Here is a 22406-nt window from a genome sequence, read left to right as displayed (position 1 = left end):
CCAGAAAGACACGTCTCTCCAGCTTGCCAAGAGGGACGCGCATCTGCAGTCAGGAGGTTGAGTAGACAGAGGAGCCCGAGGCAGCTGCTTCACAGGGGCCGGAGCCTGGCAAACGGAAGCCTGCTTCAACCGCAGCAGCAGGTAGTTGGGGGAGAGAGGCAACAAAGAGAATAAAGATAAAGCGGGGTAGGGAACACGTGTAGTAAGCCAAGCGTGTGTGTGTTTGTGTGTGCAGTGCAGTGGTCAAGCACTTGCCTGATACGGGCCACAAAGCAGTGGTCATGCTAGGTTTCCTGACTGTGCCAGGACTACGCTGGGTCAGGAACACCGGCCACACTGTGCGGTCCACACAGTCATCCTCGGCACGCTCCAATGAAGTCTCTCTGGGGTAATGTCAACACGCACAACACAACCTTTTAAAAAGCAGAAACACGTGGCGGAGAGGTGGCTTGGTGGGAAAGGTCAGCGGGTACCTTTGCTCTCGTCTGACAGAATCTCACTGTGTTCTACCAGCACGCCTGGCAACGTGGAGGGGGAAATGCGGGCGAGTCGCTCGCCCATTCGTCAGACACCAAGGCGCCACCTTCACCCTGACCGTCAGTGTGGCGGGCATGTTACAGCTCTGCTCAGAGGGGCTTGAGAGAACTATGTGACCTTGAAACTTATCAGTACACCTACCGTGGGTGGTTCCAAGGGATGCCACTTTGAGGGGCAGGTGAGTGGAAGGGCCGAGGAATGGCAGCCGGGGCACTGCTGACCCAGATGTGCCCCTGCCCCCAACTCCACCCACGTGTGCTATATCAGGGCTTCCAACAGGGTACTCTGTGTCTAAGCAGTACCCTGGGGTGGGGGAAATGGGAGGTAAAGATAATCCACAGGCCACAAAGGCCACATTACGGACCCAACAGCAGCCTGCTTCGTCCAAGTCAGTGACGCATACAGAGGGAGGGGCTGGCCTCTCGGGACCAGCTGGGGCTTGTATGGGCCATGAAAGACAGATCCAGTAAGAGGTTCTAATGTGGCTAGACCAGCTGTCTTATTTTAACAAGGGAGCTCAAATAATAAAGGATGTGGCTGTTTGGGGGGATAAAAACAAAAAAACCAAAAAGCTTACATAGGGCCAATTACTGTCCTTTAAAAATAGCATAAGTCCCCTAGAAAAGTAAGCACCAAACAGACTCTTCCAGGGGACAGGAGAGGCTTTCATGAGGAAAGGGAGCTCTGTGGGGCTTGGTGAATTCTCATCCTGTCAGAAGGACTTTAATGGGAGCAGCCTCCACTTCCTTCTGTACATAAGGCTGATTAGCTACTAGTGCCTAGAAACAAAGAAAAATTACTTGCAATTATTCTAGATGGAAAAAAATAATAAAGTTAGGAAACATTTTCTTACTCCTACACTGCCCATTAACAGCTATAAGAAGAAAATAATACCTCACCGATTTAGAGAAATGCAATACATCATAACTTGATTCAAGTCTGGGGGGGGGCGAGAAGGGTCTACCTTTAAAGAATGCCAATTAAAGTAATTACCATTGTCACAGAAATTACTGTTTTTGAGACCAAAGTCCTCTATTGGAGAACACTTAGGGAAGGGGGATGAGAAGCCACATGAGAGAGAAAGAGAGAGAACAAAAGCCAAGCATTGCGGAATCCCACCTGCTTAAATAAGTCGGGTTTCGGGCCATTCCTGAAGGGATGTCACACTTTCTGAAAATGTCAAAGGTCTGTCAGCCATGAACTCAAGGGGGGAGGGACACATGAATGCAGACATATATGGCTTCCTCCTTACGAAAGCCTCTTTGCAGATGTAAGCTCCCGATGCTAGGATGCTCAGCATGGATCAAGGGGAGAAAGAGGAATATGGGTCCCTCCACAAGGAACATTGTCTAGGAATCTGTACCCCCGGGTCTAGGGGATAGCTCAGTGATAAAGCATGTACCTGGCATGCCCAGAGCCTTGGGTTCAATCTCCAGCACCACACACACCAGGAGTGGGGGCATGCGCACCACACATGTGCCTGGTGCCAGCAGAAGCAAGAAAAGGGCATCGGATGCCTTGGAACTGGGGTTACAGAAGAAGCTACCGCTGTGTACGTACCAGGAACGGAACCTGAGTCTTCTACAAGAGCAGCAAGTGCTCTTAACTGCTGAGCCATTTCTCCGGACTTGTGAAGGAAAGGACTAACTTTTAAAATTTTCAGAATCATATAGATTTAAAAAAAAAGCAAGCAAGCAAACAAACAAAAAACAACCCTCTTAAAAGTCAGTTTCTAGGACAATGAAATTAGTGAAACCCCTTATTACTTATCAGGTTCAAAAAATGCTACAAGAGGTTTTAGAAGTTTTTTTTTTTTTTTTTTTGTTGTTGTTGTTGTTTTTACTAATTTCTCTTCTCACCTTGTTACCAATGGTTATGTCTGGACTGTCTGCTCTCGGGGCCACATTTTGAGATTTTGAGCAGCTCTGGGCTAGAGCGACATGTCCCAAAGTGATCACAGATGTGTCACTGCATTTCCTGTGTAGGTCTCACACGGGTTGGGGAATGGGCACTGTATGGTGATATAATGCAAGTGCTGAGGAAGGAAAGAAAGCCTGTTCACTCGTTAATGAGATCAGTTTCCCAAACTTATTACTACTTCTATTTTCTCTCTCTCTTTAAATTGCTTCTGTGGTGCTGGAGATAAAATCCTGGGGCTCGCACATGTGAGTGGTCTTCCACTGAGCCCCACCCACAGCCCTCACTGATTCTTAGCTTCTGCGCTGTTTGCCGGGGAACATGCTACCTACCAGAATAAGAAATGCCTGGTTAGGGCTAGAGAGATGACTCAGTGGCTAAGAGCACCGGCAGCTTTTGCAGCAGTCCTGAGTTCAATTCCCAGCAACCACATGGTGGCTCCCAACCATCTGCAATGGAATCTGATTCCCTCTTCTGGTGTATATGTGAAGATAGATCATTTATATACATAAAACAAACAAACAAACAAAGCAATGCCTGCTCAGAGCCTGGCCTCTCGTGTGACCCTGTCCACAACACTGGAACTCAACAGTGAAAAATTGTCCTATTTGGGTTAGTACAGAGATGCTGGTGGCGGGATCAGTGTGAGGCCCACACAGGAAACACATGGCTCTGGCTCGCTCACCATCTTAGCCTCACAAAGGCACCTGGTGACAAGGCAGGCTAGAAGGCCGTCAGCTTTCACAGGCATACATTTTCTGTATTATTCCCATCCAAAGTCAAGGTCACTTTCCTGTCCACTGCTCAGCCCTTTTGAGGTTTTGTATCCATGGGTTTATTGCTTTACAGTCTACTCTGATACATGTCATTAAAAAAAAAAAGGGCATTTCCTAGGTGACTAAACAGATGGAGCGTTTAGTCTCAGAAAACATCTATTTGTTTGCATGAGGACATACCATCCTTCCACTTCTCAACAGAGGGTTGCTAGTGCTGGCAGGCCTCAGGAGATTTGCCACAGACACAGAGCATAAAGAGGATGATCTTGGGCCATGCCTTAGGCTTCTGTGGGATAGAAAATGTGTCGGCCAAGTGTTTCTGTCTTTGGTACAGTCCCAGAAGAAAGGTGGCGTCTGATTCCCTTAACCCTTGAAGGCCAGCTGCCACGCCAGCAAGAGCACAGCAGAACACAAGTTGGCACAACATGAGGAAAGCCCACAGGTCCCCGGCCAGATGCGGACTGTAGGGAAAGCCTGGAGAGCTCTGTACACACGGCTCAGACAGCTCATCTGCTCCTGAGTGAAGGCACTGAGGCAGGGCGGCAGGGAAGGTGATCCCATTTGAAGGCGCTGTGCTTTGAAGTGATTTGCCACTCCATAGCAGGAAACCAAGCAATACACTTATTAGATAGTGTCTGTGGGTTCCTCCCTAGTTTTTCTCACCACACTGAGGTCTCATAATACTTTTTAAGCCATCAAAGTTTACAGAAGATGGAACAAGAGCCAACCTGGTCTCAAGATTTAGCCTGGAACAGGCCATTGCTGCCTCACACCTGTCACACATTTCCAGTCTTCCTATTTTAGAAGCTTCTAGTTACAGAGATCGGCAGAGCACGTGGATGCCACGTCTATGCACCCAAGGGACATCCCTCAGCCTCCTACCCTGAGGGCAAGCAACACTGTGAGTCTGGGTCCTGGAAGTAGCCAGACTTCCAAATCTGTTCACCAGCTCCCGGTGCTCCTGAAGCAGCAGGCTCTAAGAGCAAGCCATTGAACACAGCCAATAGTCTCCCACTGCTCTGGAGAAAGGAGAGACCTCAGGGCCGTTAACATTGTGAGGACCTAATGCCAACCTGGAAACGGCCACCAGCATGGTCATGCCCTATGTCTGATCCTGTCTGATCCATTCCTGCTAACAGCACGTGAGCCTAAAAACTGTGCAGCCAACCCTCCCCTCCGCCCCGACATCTAGATTGACACTCTACGTCCATCCCATGGCAAAACATTTTGGTTCTGTTTTCGGAACTGTATTCAAGTACTGATTTGACCTCCTCTCTCTCACACTGTTCTGTGCCTCCCCAAACTACCACGAGCTCTTCCAACAGTTGAGATTTGCCCCCACCTCTATCCTGTCACCAGCTACAGTGGCATCTCCTTAACTAGTAGCTAGGAGACTTGTGTCAGCCAAGCGTGATTAATTAAAAGTACTCCCATCTTCGCCAAGTCCTCTTACAGATCTCATGGCCTAGCAGTCTGGTTCCACTTTGAATCTCTTGTCCTGGTTTGCTTTCTGTTGTTGTGATAAAACACTGACCAAAATCAACTTAGAGGAGGAAACAGTTTATCAGGCTTACAGGTTACAAGCCATAATGGAGGGAAGCAGAGACAAGAGCTCAAGGCAGGAACTGAAGCAGAGGCCCACCCAGCCTGCTGACTTCATCAGCTACCTTTCTTATACAGCCAGAACCTACCTACCTAAGGATGGCTCCATAGGATGGGCTCTTCTACATAAATTAGCTCTCAGGAAAACGTCCCACGGGCCTGACTGCATGTCAACGATGGAGGCAATTCCTCAGTAGATGCTCCCTCTTTCCAGGTGTGTCAAGCTGACAACCAAGATTAGCATCATGCAGTGATTCCATTCCCTGACACCATCTCACCAGCCATTAAATCTTGCTATGGTTTCAATACAAAATGTGTCTCACAGGTTTATGTGTTGGGCCTTGGTTGCCAGCTGATGAGCTCTGGGGAAATTACTGAAACATAGGGTTTACCCTTATTAATCCACGAATGGATTAATCTACTGATGGATTCCTAATTTGATGGTGACTGGGAGGTAGGTCCTACTTGGAGGAAGTAGGTTATGTGAGCATGCCTCAAGAAGACATATCTTGTTCCCTACTCTTGTCTCTCTCTCCTTCCTTTTTGCCACATGCTCCCTCCTCTGATATTCATCTCCTCACAGTCCCCGGCACAACTCACTGACTCTGAGCTGAGACCTCGAAATTTTGAGCCAAACAAAAGGCAGAAGTCTACCACAATCCTGTCGGTTTTTTGTTCTTGTGCCCACATGCCAGGAAGGCTCCTCCCTCAGAACAGGGCACCTGCCATTGCTTCTGAGAGGTGCTTCTGCAAAGATCTAGATGTCTGCTCCAACTGCTACCCACCAACTTCTCCATCACCACCTTAAATCACAGCACTCACTCTCCATCCTTGCGCAGGCTGCTTCTGTTCTTGGTGCTCTCACACCTGACATGACAGCCTTGCTTGCTTGCTTCCTGGGACGGAAGTGCCTTGAAAGCGTGTGGGGAAGTGTGTGTGGGGGGCTCTTACTCACTTGTACACCAATGGATTTTTAAGGGAACAGCCAATATAAAACAAGCATTCAATACATGTTCATTGTGGTAAAGAGAAATCAAAAGACACTGATTCTTTGCTTCAAATGAGTAGGAAAACATCCCAGTTGATCATGTATGCATCCTTCATATTTTAAATGAAATAGTCACATTAGTCCTGCCTTAGCATGGCAGGAAGTGAGGTGGCTTCATCTTCATCTTTCATGTAGTGGTATTCCTCAGAGCCATCACCAGCCTGCAGTCCATACTTCCTATGACTCTAGACATTGCCCTCACTGGAAAGTGGAATACAGTTTCCCTCGTGAGATAAAACACCTGCCCAAGGCGAAGAGGAGAGCAAAGCTGTGGACCAAGTCTTCTTTCCAGAATCCATCTCTTTAGGAAACATTTTGGTTCAGCCAGTGACGAGGTTTTACCTCACGGGGGAGTAAGCGAGGGGAAGTGTATGTCCTAGATTTGCTAATAGTTCCATGCAGCGCAGCTTCTAACTATTCACAGGCTAGGGTCTTCAATGCAGGCTCTGGAGTCAACCACAGCTGTGAGTGCTACAACAGAGACTAGCTCTGATCCCACAAAATGCATCTCTCTTCTCCCTCTTAGGAGGGAGCACGGCAAATATGTTAGCAGGCTTCCTATATGTTGAAATGAGTCCTACAAAACTAAAGCATTTAGTGACACCCATACTTAATACATAATAGCTTTTTTTTTTCATTCATGCATTCATTCAATCAATGCTACTGAACAATCAGAAGTTACAGAAGTCAATTTGCTATGACTTTGCCACCTTTGACTTAGTTTCTTTCTCCTCAAGCTCTTGGGCTGATGCTGCCCTATGGAATTGAAACTTGGGACATCTGAGGCCAAAAAAAAAGAAAAAAAAAAAAAAGGTGGCTGTCAGCTGTACAGTGAACACACAGTGCTCCCTTTGGGGAAGTTGGGAGTCCTCAAGTCTTCGGGTTGTATTGAATACTCTGTAACCTCACATGCATTATGAATGAACTGGATGACCTGTCTTAAAGTGGACTTTAATAATATCCCTGAAGAGAAAGTCATGAGGAAGAAAGACTGAAGACTGACTGGAGCCCTGGGTTCTGTGGGGACAAGCTTGTCAGTGCTGGCACTTCTACATGGCACAAGGCCCAGGCATAGCAGGTGGCAGAGACACAGGCTTAATTGATAGCCTAATTAAGGAATTAGGTAGGTTATAACTTCCAACCCACAGCTTGGTTAAGCTAAATTTCATTATCTCCCTTTCCTGTGGAAATACACAGAGAAGTAAACAGAGTGGATCTTGTCCACCCAAGAACTGTTGCTTAAATAATTTGTCCTATCTGCATGCAAATTAAAAAAGAAAAAAAAAAGGTGTGTTAAGGGAAAAGGTCAACACACACTACCTCTACTTCCTAGAAGCCAGTCCAAGAATTCCCCAAAGGCAGCAATTTACTCTGTTCCCTCAAAAATTTTCTGAATTGCCTTCTGAAGAGAAACTCCATCCTCAGGAGGCCCGGAGCCTGGGAAATGGCTAGGTCACAAGTGCCAATCTATAGCCATGCCATCAAGCCTTAAGCTTTGTTGAGCATTTTTCAGTCTTAATAACTGGAGCAAAACACCACTTCTAGAACTTTCCTGACTGGGTGTGCTGGTTGGCTAGCTTTACAGTGTCTGGCTTCTGGCCCTCTCTCATTCTTAGGCTGGGGAGAGGGCTATGTTCTACAGTCAATGTTTTAAATTTGCATAGAGATGAAGCAGGAGTTGGTGCTATGCTTTGAATGTGAAATGTCCCCACAGGCTCATGTGTTTGAGCAGCTGGCTCTCAGCTGGTGGTGCTGTCATGGAAGGTTTAGGAGGAACCTTTAGGAGGCAGGCTCCACCCTGAGGAAAGGAGTCACAGAAAGGCAGGTACACAAGAGCCCAGAGATCTGTCTCCTGGTCCACTAAGGTGTCAGGAGTCCCAGCTGTAGGCTTCCACTGCCATGAACTCTGCCATTCCTTCCCCATCATGATGGCCACACCCTCTCAAATTATGAGCCCCAATATATCCTTCCAAAGTTGCCATGTCTGGTCAGTGAAAATAAAGGTAACTGATACGGCTGAGAATGATGAGATCTAGATTTCAGTGGTCCCTCAACAATCCTGGAGTTGGGCTGGAAAAATAGCCAAGTGGGCAAAATGCAAACTTGCAGCACAAGCTGAATACAATAGTTCAAGTGTCTGTAATCCCAGCAGGCCACTGCAGAGAAGGGTGGCTGAGGCAGCGCTATCTCCAGAATACATGGCCAATTAGCCTGGCCTCCACAGTGAAGAGAGAGTTGTCCTCTGACCTCTCAAGCATGGCTGAGAGCCCTCACCACCACCACAAATGTGCGAGTGTACACACACACACACACTCATGCATGCACAAAAAGTCAATGCTGATTATGCTTTAAGGGCCATTTGAGGGCTCTGAGACAGAACCGAGCCTTGTGGCACTGCGTGTGACCTGAGGTGTCTTGAGGGATCTCTCGCGGTTTTTGAGCTGGGGGACATTTCCTGCATTAGGCTAGGTTCTTTATGGCTTCTTTGTCCTCGTGTGAAACATCCAGGTGACTAAATTCTGGGCAAGCACGCTGCCCTGCTGCCCATCTTCAAGCTTTATCCTAAAAGAACTTGCAGATTTCTTTGCAGGGGTCAAAATCTCTTCCATCAGCTCCAATCACGTTCTCGCTGCCTGAACTTAGCTGATTTCAGTCATAATTCATAGATCACGGTAGATCGTTACATGTCTCTTTCTAGGCCTCTGATTAAACTCACACTCCATCTGGTGTTTCAAAGGTGGCTTCAAGCCTGGATTCCTTTTCTTAAGTTATTTCTAAAAACCCATCCATAAATTAGTAGCAATGGTATGTGTGTTACTCCAGGACTTCACTCAGCATACTGATTCTGGGCAGAAGCTTAGGCATCTGGTTTGTAAAGAATTTAATTTCCTATAACCATGTTTCCACCACATTGTCTGGTATGGTGACACACACTCAGGAACTCCTAAGTGTGGAGACTGACACGCACATAGCTCTTTTCTGACTTGTAAAGGAGGTTAATGTTGGGTTTTGTTATCATTTGGAGACAGGGTCTCATATAGCACAGGCTGGCCTTGAACTCAGTTGGGTAGCCGAGGATGATCTTCAATTTCTGATCTTTCTGCCTCCATCTTTAAAGTGCTGGGGCTGGTTACAGGCATCAACAGTTTATGAATGCTGAAGATCAACCCCAGGGCTTCATGCACGCTCTGCAAACACTCTACTTTTTCAGTTTAAGGACTGTGTGCTTCTGAGTCTGTGCTTTTCTTACTACATATTTGATAAAATGCAAGCATATAACTGTGCTTCAAGCTGGTGACAGTCAGAACAAGCTGTGTTTTACAGCCTCCTCCACCTCCTCTCTGAGCTTAATACTTTTCTGTTGCTTCTGACCAGGGTTAGCCAGGGCTAGAAGACTGGCTTCCCAGACATGCTTTTAAAAAGCAAGCATTAAACCCAACATTGATTATTTAGCATGAAGTGCATGATCTGAGACACTCTGTTTTAAGGTCTTCATGTTTCTGAGATATCTACCTTTAAATCATTATAATCACTATTATGTTTTTCAAAGTCTTAGTCATTGGGCTTCAATTTCTAACATGCTTTTAAAAGCAAAGCTTAGGATGTGTTTTTCTTCCCCTTAAAGTGGATCATGTATGCTCACGCACATGTGTGCTTGTACGTGTGTGCGCACCTTCAGAGGCTACAAGGTGGAAGTGGAGTTACAGGTGGTTGTGAGCCAACCGATGTGGGTGCTAGGAACTGACTCGGGTGCTCTGAAAGAGCAGCAAGTGTTCCTAACCACCAAGCCATCTCATCAGACAGCACTCTGACCTCCAACTTCAGCTCCACCCTCACTACTTCTATCCCGATTCAGTGTGGCTCCTCAAGTCTCATCCATCTGCTCTAACAATTTTTCAATGTTTGCTCCTGAAGTCTATGTAAAAAGAACTTCTCATAATCCTGCCAGTGACTCAGTCTCCAAGCCACTTTTACTTCTGACACCATGTTTCTGAGGCAAAACTGTTATAGTAGGCCAAAGAATACTCTTTGAGGCATTAGTCAGCAATAACTCAGATATCTTTCCCTATCACTACATATAAAACTACACATTTTAAGAGCAAGAGTATTCCTTTATATGAATGTAACATATATCCTATCACACAGCCATAGTCACGCAGGTTCTGGGTTTTTGTTCTGTTGCAAAGAACAGTACAAAACATCCTTTAAGAAATATATGTTTCTTGACCTAATATTGCAATATGTGCATTCTGGTGCTTGAAATGCCCATATTTTTGGAATCCCACTGTTGCTTCAATTCCCTGCTGAATGGGGATTTGAAGCAGGTTTGTAAGTGTTTCCTTGGAGGTCCATCTTCCTTACTACTAGTGGCCCCTTTTCCTTAGGGTATTTTGCTCATTTAAATGGGAAAAAACAGTGGCTGGAGAGATGGCTCAGTGGTTAAGAGCACTGTCCGCCCTTCCAGAGGTCCTGAGTTCAATTCCCAGCAACCACATGGTGGCTCCCAACCATCTATAATGGGATCTGATGCCCTCTTCTGGCATGCAGGTTTACGTGCGGATAGAGCACTCCATACATAAAATAAATAAATCTTTAAACACACACACATATATATGGTGGTTTCCCGGTAGTAACAGAAGCAAGCTAAGGGAGCTAGAAGAATGCGGAAAGGACTCTAAGGAAGAAACATCTCTCTTTCTCACCAAAGGTTTAGAGTCCAAGGCTCGTTCCAGTTCCTGCAGAATATTCTCATACAATTGGATTACAAAAGCAGTTCAGGTTCTGTGGATTAGATTATAAAGTCATGAGATGTTCTGTTGTACCTACCCCTGATTAAAGACAAATGGAAATCTAGTTCCTGGGACGTTCTCCTGGAGGTGGGGGCTTTGCTGGGCTGAGCTAGGCTTGGACAGCAGAAGCACTCAGGAACTTTGTTTTCAGCACAGGCTGAGATCCATGGTCTTCCCTGAGGAAAGCGAGGTCCAGAAGGGCAATGTAATTTGCCCAGAGTCATACCACTAAGTGCCAAATTCAAGCTACTGTGCAGACTTACTGGTCTCTAGGCCACTGTACAAATGCAGAGGAGCAGTGAGACTCCTTCTCAAAGATGAGTGTGCTAATGGTACTATTCATGGACACCATTATTCACGTTGCTATGGTAAATGTCTGTACATACTCAGCATCAGCTGCTTGCACCCACATCAGCACTCAACAGCTGCCTGACCTCTCATGGCTATAAGCCTCTCCTCTGCCTGTTCTTACGGCTACACCCGACACACAGCCACTCCAAGGCTCATCTTTTCTCTTGAGAGTCATCTTTGGGGCGAGGTGATTACTGTATGGCACTCATGGACCTGGGTACCACTCTTCTTGGTCCTTGTTGCAGAAGTAGGTAAACACGTGATTGTCGGTCTTCCCCACTACTATCTACTCCCTAAACTGGGCCTGCCCACTCACCATCACTTTCCTACCACTTGACACCCAAGGTCCCCGCAGAGGCAAGCAGCCTACAGTGGGGACGCCCTCCCCTCAGACCATGGAGCAGAAAGAACCACGTTCCGACTCCACTGTTTGCCACTGCACACACATCTGAAAACAGAGTCCCAAAAGGGCTCAGTCACCGGCCAAGACTGCAGCCGCAGATCAGTGGCAGAACTCATTAACTCCCTCAAGAGGGGCCCAGCTTTCTGCAAGCCATCGCTTGCTGCCACCTTATATTTATCATGTGGAAGAGCTCCACACACACACACACACACACACACACACACACACACACACACACACACCTACCTGCCCTTTCCGTGTCACATTCTCCTCACGTACCACTTATGGTGGCAGCATTTAAACAGCTGCTCTACCAAGTTGATGCTCATATGTAATCTGCTCCGTGCTGCCTGCTTTGTATTCTGATTGTGATTTCCTCCAAATAAAGTCGAGTCTGCATTGCAGAAGGTTTAATAATCAGTGTTTAATACTTCTGAGTACAAGAAGGAATTAGACCAGAAGCTAGGGACAACCTGTAGAGAGATCGTGAGAGTGCAGCCAGCAAAGCAACCTCTCCTTAGCCTTGTCTTCCACCATGGCACGTCCCTTCCTCCCCACCCCTGGCTGACCTTGTCCTTCATTACAGTAACTGTCCATCTCATCCCATTCAAACCTTCAAGGGGCTTGCCACCTATTTGTGCTTGCAAACACTGTGATCTGACTTTGGCTCGAGGAACACAGCAGGTGAGCAAGCACTCCTGGTGAAATCCAAACAGACTTTTCTGCTTCATATCAAAGGGCAAGTCTGCTGGATTTTACAGCACCACCATGGGTGAGAGGCTGGCACCATCTCAAGTCATTTCAACTCAGCTTCCCCTGTCTTGTACCTCATGCAAGTTGACTGCCTTTTTCCCTGGGCTGGTCACTTCTCAACCCCATGGGAGGAAGGTCAAATACCCCCTGGTCACTAAAGCCTAGTACTGTGACTGCATGTCATCAGAGGGAACAACACGGTATAAGTGCTTCACCAAGCACTTCAGGCCAATCAAGTCAATCCTAGGAAACAGCGAAAACACACAGACAAAACCCCACAGCTTACAGACGAGGAAGTGGGTCAGAACGGAAGCTCCATGAAGACAAGGGTTTCCAACATGACGGCTTCTACCAGGAGTTAGAATAGCAGCTGGCACAGCAGAGCTCAAACCACCATCACTGCTAGTTCCAGTCAGTCAAATAATCAAATCATGACTGTTCTCCCTTCCACTCATATGTCATAGCTGTGGACAGTGAGGCCAGGAAAGGCAATGGGACGTGTTCAAAGTCACACAACTACTGGACAGCAAACAGCCTACCATGCCGATCTGACAGCCTCCGGCCCATACTGCCTGACTAACAGGTGCGCAGAACACCGCTGCCCTTTCTCACGGCTAACTCCTCCGCTATGTGCGTGACTGCTCTGCATCTTCTCCGGGGCATAAACTCTCTGGTGACTTTGGGTCCCTTATGTTGGCAAAGTCCCAATGATCTGTGGATGAATGTCAGGTGAGGACCCTGTCAACCCCCAATCCTCAAATCTCATGTCATAACAGAAGTTGTTCCACCACTAGACTGAAACCGACTCACAGATTCTTATTGGCCCCAATTCTCCAATTCCCCCAACACCTGGGGAAGGGGCAACCCTGACCCTTCCTGTCCTTCGATGGTAGAGCAGGTTTCAAGGCACAGGGTCTAAAGGAACAGCCCCGATGACAGAGAATAAGACAGCCACAGTTCTAGAGAAGTTCTAGAAAAAACATACCAAACCCACAAAACAAAGGAAATTACATCTCCAAACAGACTGACATTCTATGCTCACACATTACACGATTCGTGAAGACCATGAAGATGGCAACTGCTCAGGATTTACCTGTGAGTTCTAGATGCTCAAAACGTTGACTGGTTATAACTAGACCAGGCTTTTGTCATTGTTTAGATCTTTAATAGCTGGGGTTGTGAAAAGCAGACCATTGAAGGAAACTCACTATCTTAAGGCTTTTTTTATTTTTATTTTTAAGTGGAGGGGCCCTTCCTCCCTCCGTGAAGCTACTCTGCTGTGACCAGCAGCTGAAATAAAGTTTAGATGGCAGAAAATGTTGTTGCCAGTGGACTTTTCCCTAACTTTCCTGACATCATTTTTTGAGCTCCAAAACTTCTGACCTACAAAGAATTTTAATGGCTAGTTATCTAGTAGTGCTTGCATTTGAGACCATGTGTCCAATCCCCACCACTGAGCGCAAAACAAAACAATACAAAACCCACCACAAAAACCATGTGCTGATCAGGATGGAGGTACATGCCTATAATCTCAGCACCGTGGAGGCTGAGGCAGGAGGATCACCTCAATTGCAAGATTAGCCCGGTGTACCTAGTCAGGTAAGGCTGGGACACATAGCAAGACTGTCTTCACAAACAACAACAACAACAACAAACCACTTCTAAACACCCCCCAATAGAAACATAAGACAATTTGGTTTGGTGGGCATTTTTCTTAGAGAGAGTTTCAAGATGAGAGCATTAAGACACAAGAGAAATACCATTATCTGATACCTACATTCTACCCAAGATTCGATTTAAATGGTCTGGGGTGAGACTTGAGAAGAAAAAGATTCGATTTAAATGGTCTGGGGTGAGACTTGAGAAGAAAAAAACCAAACAATCTCCTCTCCCCCAAGCCTTTTACGTTCACTAGTGGAGTCTAAAGCTCAGCAGGGCTCTTCTTAAGAAGCATCATGAAGGAGGGTTTAACCATGGCAAACACACTAGGGCATGCGGTTATCGAACAAAACTGGATGCTCTTCCTGGAGTGTCCTCAGCAAACGTTTTCTATAAATATATTTTGAGTCACTTTGCCAATATAATTTCTCTTATCATTTCTTTTATTTAAAAATAAATTTAAAATAATAAAATTATATAATGGCAAAATAATTTTAAATTAAAAAATCTCCTACTTAGAAAGGAGCAGAGACCCTGGTAGTAGGGAAGACTTTACTGCCATTAGTAACACTTACGCCAGGGAGAGGTGATGAGGTTCTAAACATGGTCTCACTAGAAACAAGGGCAGAGAACTGCAGCATATTCAAACTGCTGTTGGTGAGCACATGAGACATTGTCGGCTTGGCCCTGAAAGCACCAGGACACAGCCCTTGCCACGTGAAAACTGCACACAGAAGACACAGAACAAAATATACGGATTACTTTTAGCATGTTAAAAACAATCACGTCAAAAAAGTATACAGATTAAAAAATGCCATAGATGACATAAGAAAATAGTGTGTGTGCATATATATTGCATATATATATATATATATATAATCTACATTATTTACCACTATGATATATACTTTCTGGAGAGGCAAAGATGCTGCCATCATAAACTAATTGTACAGCTTATTTCCTTAGAAATCACAGAGTCATACTTTAAGAACTGTAATAATATCCTCAGCTACATTTCTATACACATTTATTTCTCACCTTCCGCATGATCTAAATCAAGAGCCTGGTTATTTTGTCAGGAGTTGGAGTTTCAGTGCAGTGTTCACCTTTAATATACTGCATTTGCTTCCACACTTAATAATATCATTACCACGCTGATTAAATTACATTAGAATCATTATATACATAAAAAATATTGTTACGTTCACTAGCTAAACAAATGTTACTTTCATTAAGACATAACCTTGTACCTCAAAAGCTTAAATCCCCACCCAGGAGCAGGGGGACATCACTGCTGGACTTTCTACTTCCTGATATTCAGATACAAGAAGGTGACAGTGAGACGAGCACCCACAGACATCCATCCGCCCGGAGAACCCAGTACTTTGTCAGAGACTTGGTGTCAGTAGTGTGTGATAGCGTAAAAGAAATCACCCTTTTTAAACCATGAATCTAAATTATTTTTCACTGAAAATTTCCAAAACTATGAAACATACTCTACTTTTTTTTTTCAAAGATCAAAATTCTAAATACTCATTAATAATTAGGGTACTCCTTTTTACAATTCTGACCCAGATGATGCAATGGCCCAGTGTGTGCAGCAGTATCCATCCACTATGGATACTCAGTGAAGACTGAGTGCCAGGAAAGACCCCATGAATGGTCCTCCTGGGCATGTGAGGCCCAGGAGTGAGGAGCAGAGTGAGGAGCTGCCTTTCAGTCAAAGCTGCTTTCAAATGGTCGTGAAAAGCAACCATCCACCGCTCAGAGTGCTGCAAGCTCTGACTTCACCCACTCTGCAGCCAGTACCTTGCACAGGCAAGGACCAGGCAGATGCTATGCGAGGGCCAGACCACAGCCCAGGGCACAGAAGCAGTGAAACAGCCACACACTCAGGCTAACTGAGCCACATGTTAGGCACCACTCAGTGGTCAGCCTTTCTGTGCAGTCTTTAATGTTCAGGTGGAGATAAAATGGCAGCAACTGAGAGAATGACATTCCGTGAGACTCTGGGTTCATAAAGTCAGAACAAACTCTTTAGTCAGTTTCAGTTTAGAACCTGCATTAAAATATGACAGGGGCAGGGTGGGCAGAAAGATAAGGGGGGGGGGGAACACTGTTATTTCATGGATATAGATTAAGGGGAGTTTAAAAAACATTTCTAAATTCTGTGATCAAAAATCTCTCTGCACCGGCGTTTGCCATGTCTATTAAAAGGCGAGTGACAGCCTGCAGAAATCTCCTCCATTGTGTCTCAGTGCTTTCTAACAGTAGTCAGAACACAAACAGAGTGGAAACATTCAGGTCTGAGGGGAAGATCTGAGAAAAGCAGCATAAAGAACCTCACTGTGTATGCAGCCCTAAATGCTTTTGCTATGTTCCAGGCTAACCTCCTGTTAACGGTTCAGTGATGAAGCAACTGAAACACTCATCTTCAGCAGCATCTACATGGGATGAAGCATTCCCACATACTCTCATCCTGACATACACTGAACTATGCAAGTTGTTTACAATAGTATAAAATACTGCTTTGGCAATTATAAACATAGCAATGTGGGTATCATATGGTTTCTATTCTCTTTGTCATCAGTGAATACAGCCAAACTCTCACAACAATACTGACTCCTGAACAGAAAGCCCCTCTCGATTTCTGTAGTGATGTGCTGAAGGCGAGGGCCCTGCATATGGATACCTAGGAGGACTGGCATCTTCCACAGCTGGTGAAGTTTTATACCTCACCGGACTGTCTACACATACTTCTGGAAGGCCGTGGTCCTGAAAAGGTACGTGTTGAAAGGCTGCATATTTTGGTAAATTGCTTAAGTGGCTACGGGTAGCCTCTCGAGTCCATGATTGTCCATGCATCTCAGGTCTGTATGTATAACTAACTTCTGACCATTTTATGTTCTCTGGTAAATAATCCACTGGAGGAAGGATGAAGTTTCCATTCCTTGGTGACCCTGAACTGCCTGCATTTCCCCCGGTACCAAAGTCAATGGGAAGGACTTCAATTCGACTGGATGGTAGAACAACAGGAGTTGGGCGGCTGAAAGATTTCTCTGGAGAAATGTCAACTGAAAGAGAAGAACCATAAGGTCTCCTGGAAGAATTAATTTGAGTCCCAGGGCTGATCTCTGTGGACACAAAGCCGCTGTGGCCAATAGGAATGTGTTTTGGAGAATTTCCGTGGTAGACAGGGGGGTTGCTGTAGGAGGGTGGATACGCAGCCCTGAGGTCCTCCCCTTCTAGCTGGGATGGGGACCGTACATGGCTGGGAGGCTGCACTCTGAAAGTAAACTTGTTGGGGACTTTTGCTGGACTGGAACTTGGCTCAGTATGCTTCCTTGGACTGTGAGGGTGAGTCCGTTCTGGTGCCTCCTCCACAGGTACTCCATTTTCATTTTCACTCCCAGGCACGTTGTCATACTGTGAAGCAGTAGAACCCCGCTTCCCATCACCGCCATCAAAACCCTTCACCTTCTGCCTTGAGTTTGGCACTCGGGACTCAGCAGAACTTGGGGCGGCAACTGTGAGAGTGGGCTGCCCTGAGTGACTTCTGCCTTCGATGGCATATTTAGCAGTTCTTTCAATAGCTGAGGCGTCTGATGGTTTTCTCCATTTGGGCATAAATTCCTTCCTGATGTTTGAAATTGCATTGCTATTTTGGTTAGCAGCTGCGTGGTTATATTGCCTGGAGCTGTCCTGTGTACCCGAAGCAGGCTTTCTCTGAAAATCTGCCTCATGCTTCAAGGTTTTACCTTCCTCGCCCACTGACTTCTGTCCGGCTCGCGCGGCTCGTTCTGGTGGGCCAGCTCTGCTGTAGTGCACAGGGGAACGCTCATGCTTCTTGTGAGGTGATCCAGTTTCTCTTCTGCTGCTTATTTGGGGGCTGGACCTGCCAATACTTCTTTGTCCATTGCTCAAGTGATTAATACAAGCAGAATTAGACTCAGGTGGAAGCTGCCCCAAGGGTTTTTTCGGATATTCATCCTCCTTACCTAAAACGAAATATAAATTCTTAAGTAAAACAAATATATAAATGATGAGCATCTAGTTTAAGAGACACATTAACAATTGCAGATTGTCTTGTGTGTGGAAACACATACTGTAACACTGGAAAATGATAGTGACTAACAGGAATCGATTTTTAGAAAAAAATGACACTGAGACATAGCTAACCTCAAAACCTAAGTCGGCACTATGCAGGTGGGACAGCTCCAGCCTCACAGGCAAAGGGCACGCGACTATCTAGCATATAGTTCGTGTATGTTCTTACAGACCGTGACACACTTTCTATGCAAAGCTGATACTCTCATTAACCAGAGCTGGTTACTGGGGTTAAGGCTTAACATGACATTACTTTCATTTTAACTCATCTCAACTAAAATCAGTAAAGCCTTTGCTTTCAGCTTCAAGCAGATCTATCAAAACTGAAAGTCACTGGACTTACTGTTCTCCCCAGATTATTATCATTAGGCATTTTCCACAGTATAGCTTATTTTTTAAAAGAAAAATACTGTCCAACTAAAAATAACATTGTAAAAATACCTTACTTAAAAATATAGATAGGAAAAAAATTAAAAAGAATGGAAATCACATTAGATAATTTATTTAATTAAAAAATGTATGTGTTTTGCCTGTGTATGTATGTATGTATGTATACACGCATGTATGTGTATGACACGCATGCCTGATGCCTGGAATCCTTCATTTGTAGAAACTGAAAAAAAAAAAAAGTTTTACCCATTATTATAAAACAGCATTTTGTCACTTGAAAATAAGGTTTTGCTTTCTTCCAATATGCACTTATTGATCCACTAGCTGCTGTTTACTGACTATGATCTGCATGGGGTTGCTGTAAAAACGGAGAATTTTTTCACATGGCTCCCAGTCACCATAATCTTGCTATTTCTTTGGAGGGGAAGGGGACACCATGTTTTTAACTCCTAGAATATTCACACTGAGTGTTTCTTTATAGAAAGTCTTAATTGGTATATAACAACTATAGATCTACTTCTGTAGGATATTTTAAGAACAATTCAATGCTTTGTTGGAGGGGAGAATGAGCAAGCATCATTCTCTAAGTGGGCTTCCAGCATCAGAACGACAGATTGCCCAGAGAACGGTTCAGCGTAACAGCTGCCGAGCCTAAGGACCCAAGTTTGATCTTGGAACTCTTAAGATGTAGACAATAAATAGATGTGGCAAAGCACTTGCTTAGCATGTATAAGGCCCTGGATCCTATCAACAGCATTCCAACCCAATCCAAACAAAAAAAAAGCAAACAGGAATATTAAAGTGGTAAAAACTTCAAAACTAGGAGTGGGATGATGCAGAGCAGGAAAGAGTGCCAGAAGGAATAAGACCCTCTCTCTGAACAAAGGCCAAATAAGGTAAGAGACCCAGGAGGAGGCCAGAAAACTAAGTCACAACATACAGGGCACTATGAAGAAGACCTGGGATTTTGTCCTGAGGTAATAAGAAAAGTCTAGAGACTTTTCAAAAGATCAGTTCTATAATTTGAGGCATATCATAGATGTTATTTTAAATAGTGGTTTAGACTTAGATTGTGCTAATAATAAGTGAGAACAATGATGAGAGTCACAATTGCTACTATTCATTAAGTAATCCCTGTGTGTCAGTCATCATTCAAAATACTGTGCATACAACATTAACAACAGGAACACCATTTCATTATCTCATATGTGAAGAAACTAAGGCAGAGACCAACTTGTCCAAGGGTTCATTGCTAGCAAGTAGCAGCATAGTGAAAGTTATTTTCTTTTAAAAAACCAGTTATGTTATGTGAATATTTTTGTTTTAATCCCAGGTGTGAGATATGGGGCTGTTTTATACTGTCCACAGCAGCTAACTGTGATTTGTCTTGTGCTCTAGGAAAAGCGTGGCTTTGCCAGCTGAAAATAGTTTATATTTGGAATTCTGAGGACTCTTCAGAGGGTATAAAAATGCCAGAGCTCCAAGAGAAGCTGTGGCTGCTGCTCCTGCTGCTGGTTCCTGCTTCTGTTTTTGCTGTTTGCTGATTGCTTTTGCTATTTGCCGGATTGTTAGTTACTGATGGCCGTTTGCTCTTTGCTGGATTGCTGGTTGGAGATACTCCAATGACGAAGATTGGACTTGCCCCAAGGAACTCAATGAAGTTCCAGGCAAACCAATGCCCTCCTCTAGTCTCCGTGGGAACCTCATGTATGTGGTGCACAGATATACATGCAGAAAAAACAACCATACACAAAAATTAAAAATTAAGCAATTCTAAAAAATGTTTTTAAGAGAATTAAAGGAAAAATTCAACATATTTCATTTATTGACTTAATAAAAGACCAGAATGTACACTGCAGCACAATGTCTGTGCCTGTTTTAAAATATTCAAGAAAAGCTGCTCATACTAACCCATACAACACTTCCACTACCCCTAGGGGCTTCTCCTTTTGTATTCCTTCAGAGTTCCTAAATCAGTAGTAAGAGTATGAATTAGAGCAATGGCACATGTCCTTACTGACAGGCTGGAAACACTGATTAAAAACAAACAAACAAACAAACAAACAAACACTCACAGTTCACATAGTTAAGAAAATAGAGTCTAAAAAGGAAAGCCACATACAAAATGATATAATATCTAATTAATTCTTAAACGACAAGCCCTCATTAGGGAGCTGTGTGTGAAAGGCCAACATATTAAATGCATAAAAAACCTTTAAGAGGACATGGCCTCTTTGCTCCCATAAAACTTTTTAATTAAGGAGGCCATAGACAGGAATACAAGAAAAGTGCCTCCTAAGATTTAAGTGCTTAAAAATCAATTCCTTTACATGTTGAAAGCAATGAAGCAAACCAGCCCAGAGTGTTTCACAGTGAGGGAGGGGTCTCACGGTGCCAGGGCCAGACGGCAGCGCTTCAGTGTACTTCGTTCTAAACAGTGTCCACTCACTTCCACTTTTGCTGTGCATAGGGAACAGGCTAAGGGATACTTAACTGGCTTGTGTCTTGGTTGCTGTTCTATTGCTGTGAAGGGACACCATGATGAAGGTAACTCTTAGAAAAGAAAGCATTTAGTTAGAGGCTTTCGTATAGTTTCAGAGGGTTAGTCCAGTATCATCATGGTGGGAACCAGAGATGCACAATGCAGGCAGAGACAGCGACTAGGCCTTGTATGAGTTTTTGAAACCTCAAAGCCCACTCTTCAGTGACAGATGTCCTCCAACAAGGCCACAGCTCCTCCACCTTCCTCAATAGTTCCATTAACTGGGGACCAAGCAGCCAAGTATCTGGCCCACAGGGGTCATTCTCATTCAGACTACCATAGCCTATGACAGTGGCATCAGCATACATCTTCCAGAAATACTTGCTGACTAACTGTTGGGTTACACTACAACCATGTTACTCCCATGAATCTCAGCAGCACCACCATAATCAATGTGCACATGTTCTTTAAATCTCAGTGATGGTCTGAGCAAGAGCCTGTGGAAGAGGAGGAATGAAGTATGGAAAGAGAGAAGGATAAAAACAGGGTCCAGGAAAAAACAGGACAAGTCAAGGGAAAGGAGGGAGTGTGTGGAAGGTAGAGCAGAGAGGACAAGAGAAGAAGGAGACCAGAGGTATATGAAGGCCAAGATGCAGGTGGTGCCAGAGAACTTTTCAACCTTGTGAGAAAGGCTTTCCTCACAGAAGCAGGTTCTAAATGATGTCTCAATTCCAATCGTCAGACCAAACCCACAGTCTCTGTCAAGCAATCTAGCTCCTATAATGATGTAATTAAGAGGAAAAACCTACATGATTTCTACACAAAGGTGATTTTTTTTTTTAGTGCATATTAAGCATGCAACTTTTATTGAGCCAAAGAAATACTGTGTAGACCCCACAGGAGCAATAAATGTCACTTGCAGTTATGCTATTGTGTGAATAAGTATTCTCCCTCACAAAAGTGGATTTAATAAATCGGTGAACACTCACACACACACACACACACACACACAAACACACATGTGTGGGCATGCACACATATACATAGGGTCTTTAGTTTAATTGATGTCCTGCATCTTCATTAACCCCAAGAAACTGTGATCAGAAGACTCAAGCATAAGTCATGTACAAACAGATGCATTATGCAGAGCATTGTGTGAGTCAGTGTTTACTGCCCATGCTTTCATGATGGGAATTCACTTTTCCCTTCTTCTTCCTGAAAACACAGAAGGTGAGCTCCGGCCATGCCCTACCACATTGGTAGCACGTCACCCATGTTCAGTCACATAAACCCTAACCATCTTCTCTCCCCACTCACAAGAAATGTAACTTAATACAATTTAGGACAAAACCAAAAGTTTTATTCGTTTATTTCCTTTTTTATTTTGTTTGTTTAGCATTTTTGTCTTTAAAGTTCCAAAATGCCAACAGTAGTCTAACTTCCATAAGAACGGAAAGGGTCCCTTTTCCGTCTCCTCAGGCCTGTCCATGTCCTGTCTTACTCAGGTCTTTGTCACCACCCAGTGGACACCACGCTCTACTGCAGGGTGGAGGTGAAGTGCCTCAGAGGCATTAGCAGCTCTTTGAACCCA

At 44.7% G+C, this 22406-nt stretch overlaps 1 protein-coding gene across 6 annotated transcripts in view; it reads right to left on the bottom strand.

Annotated features, from left to right (window-relative positions):
- Window positions 1-14258: 14258 nt before the first annotated feature.
- The window catches only part of Usp6nl (USP6 N-terminal like), a 130960-nt gene continuing 122812 nt past the window's right edge, over window positions 14259-22406 (bottom strand). For all 6 annotated transcript variants that reach the window (XM_060372623.1, XM_060372622.1, XM_060372625.1 and 3 more), the window contains one exon: window positions 14259-17834. In XM_060372623.1, the coding sequence (XP_060228606.1) occupies window positions 16444-17834 (1391 nt within the window). In that variant the 3' untranslated portion in view covers window positions 14259-16443. The remainder of the gene's footprint in view (window positions 17835-22406) is intronic.

This window comes from Meriones unguiculatus, chromosome 19, assembly GCF_030254825.1.
Source record: "Meriones unguiculatus strain TT.TT164.6M chromosome 19, Bangor_MerUng_6.1, whole genome shotgun sequence".
In the NCBI taxonomy this organism is placed as follows: domain Eukaryota; kingdom Metazoa; phylum Chordata; class Mammalia; order Rodentia; family Muridae; genus Meriones; species Meriones unguiculatus.
This window is presented reverse-complemented; position numbering and strand designations above follow the sequence as displayed.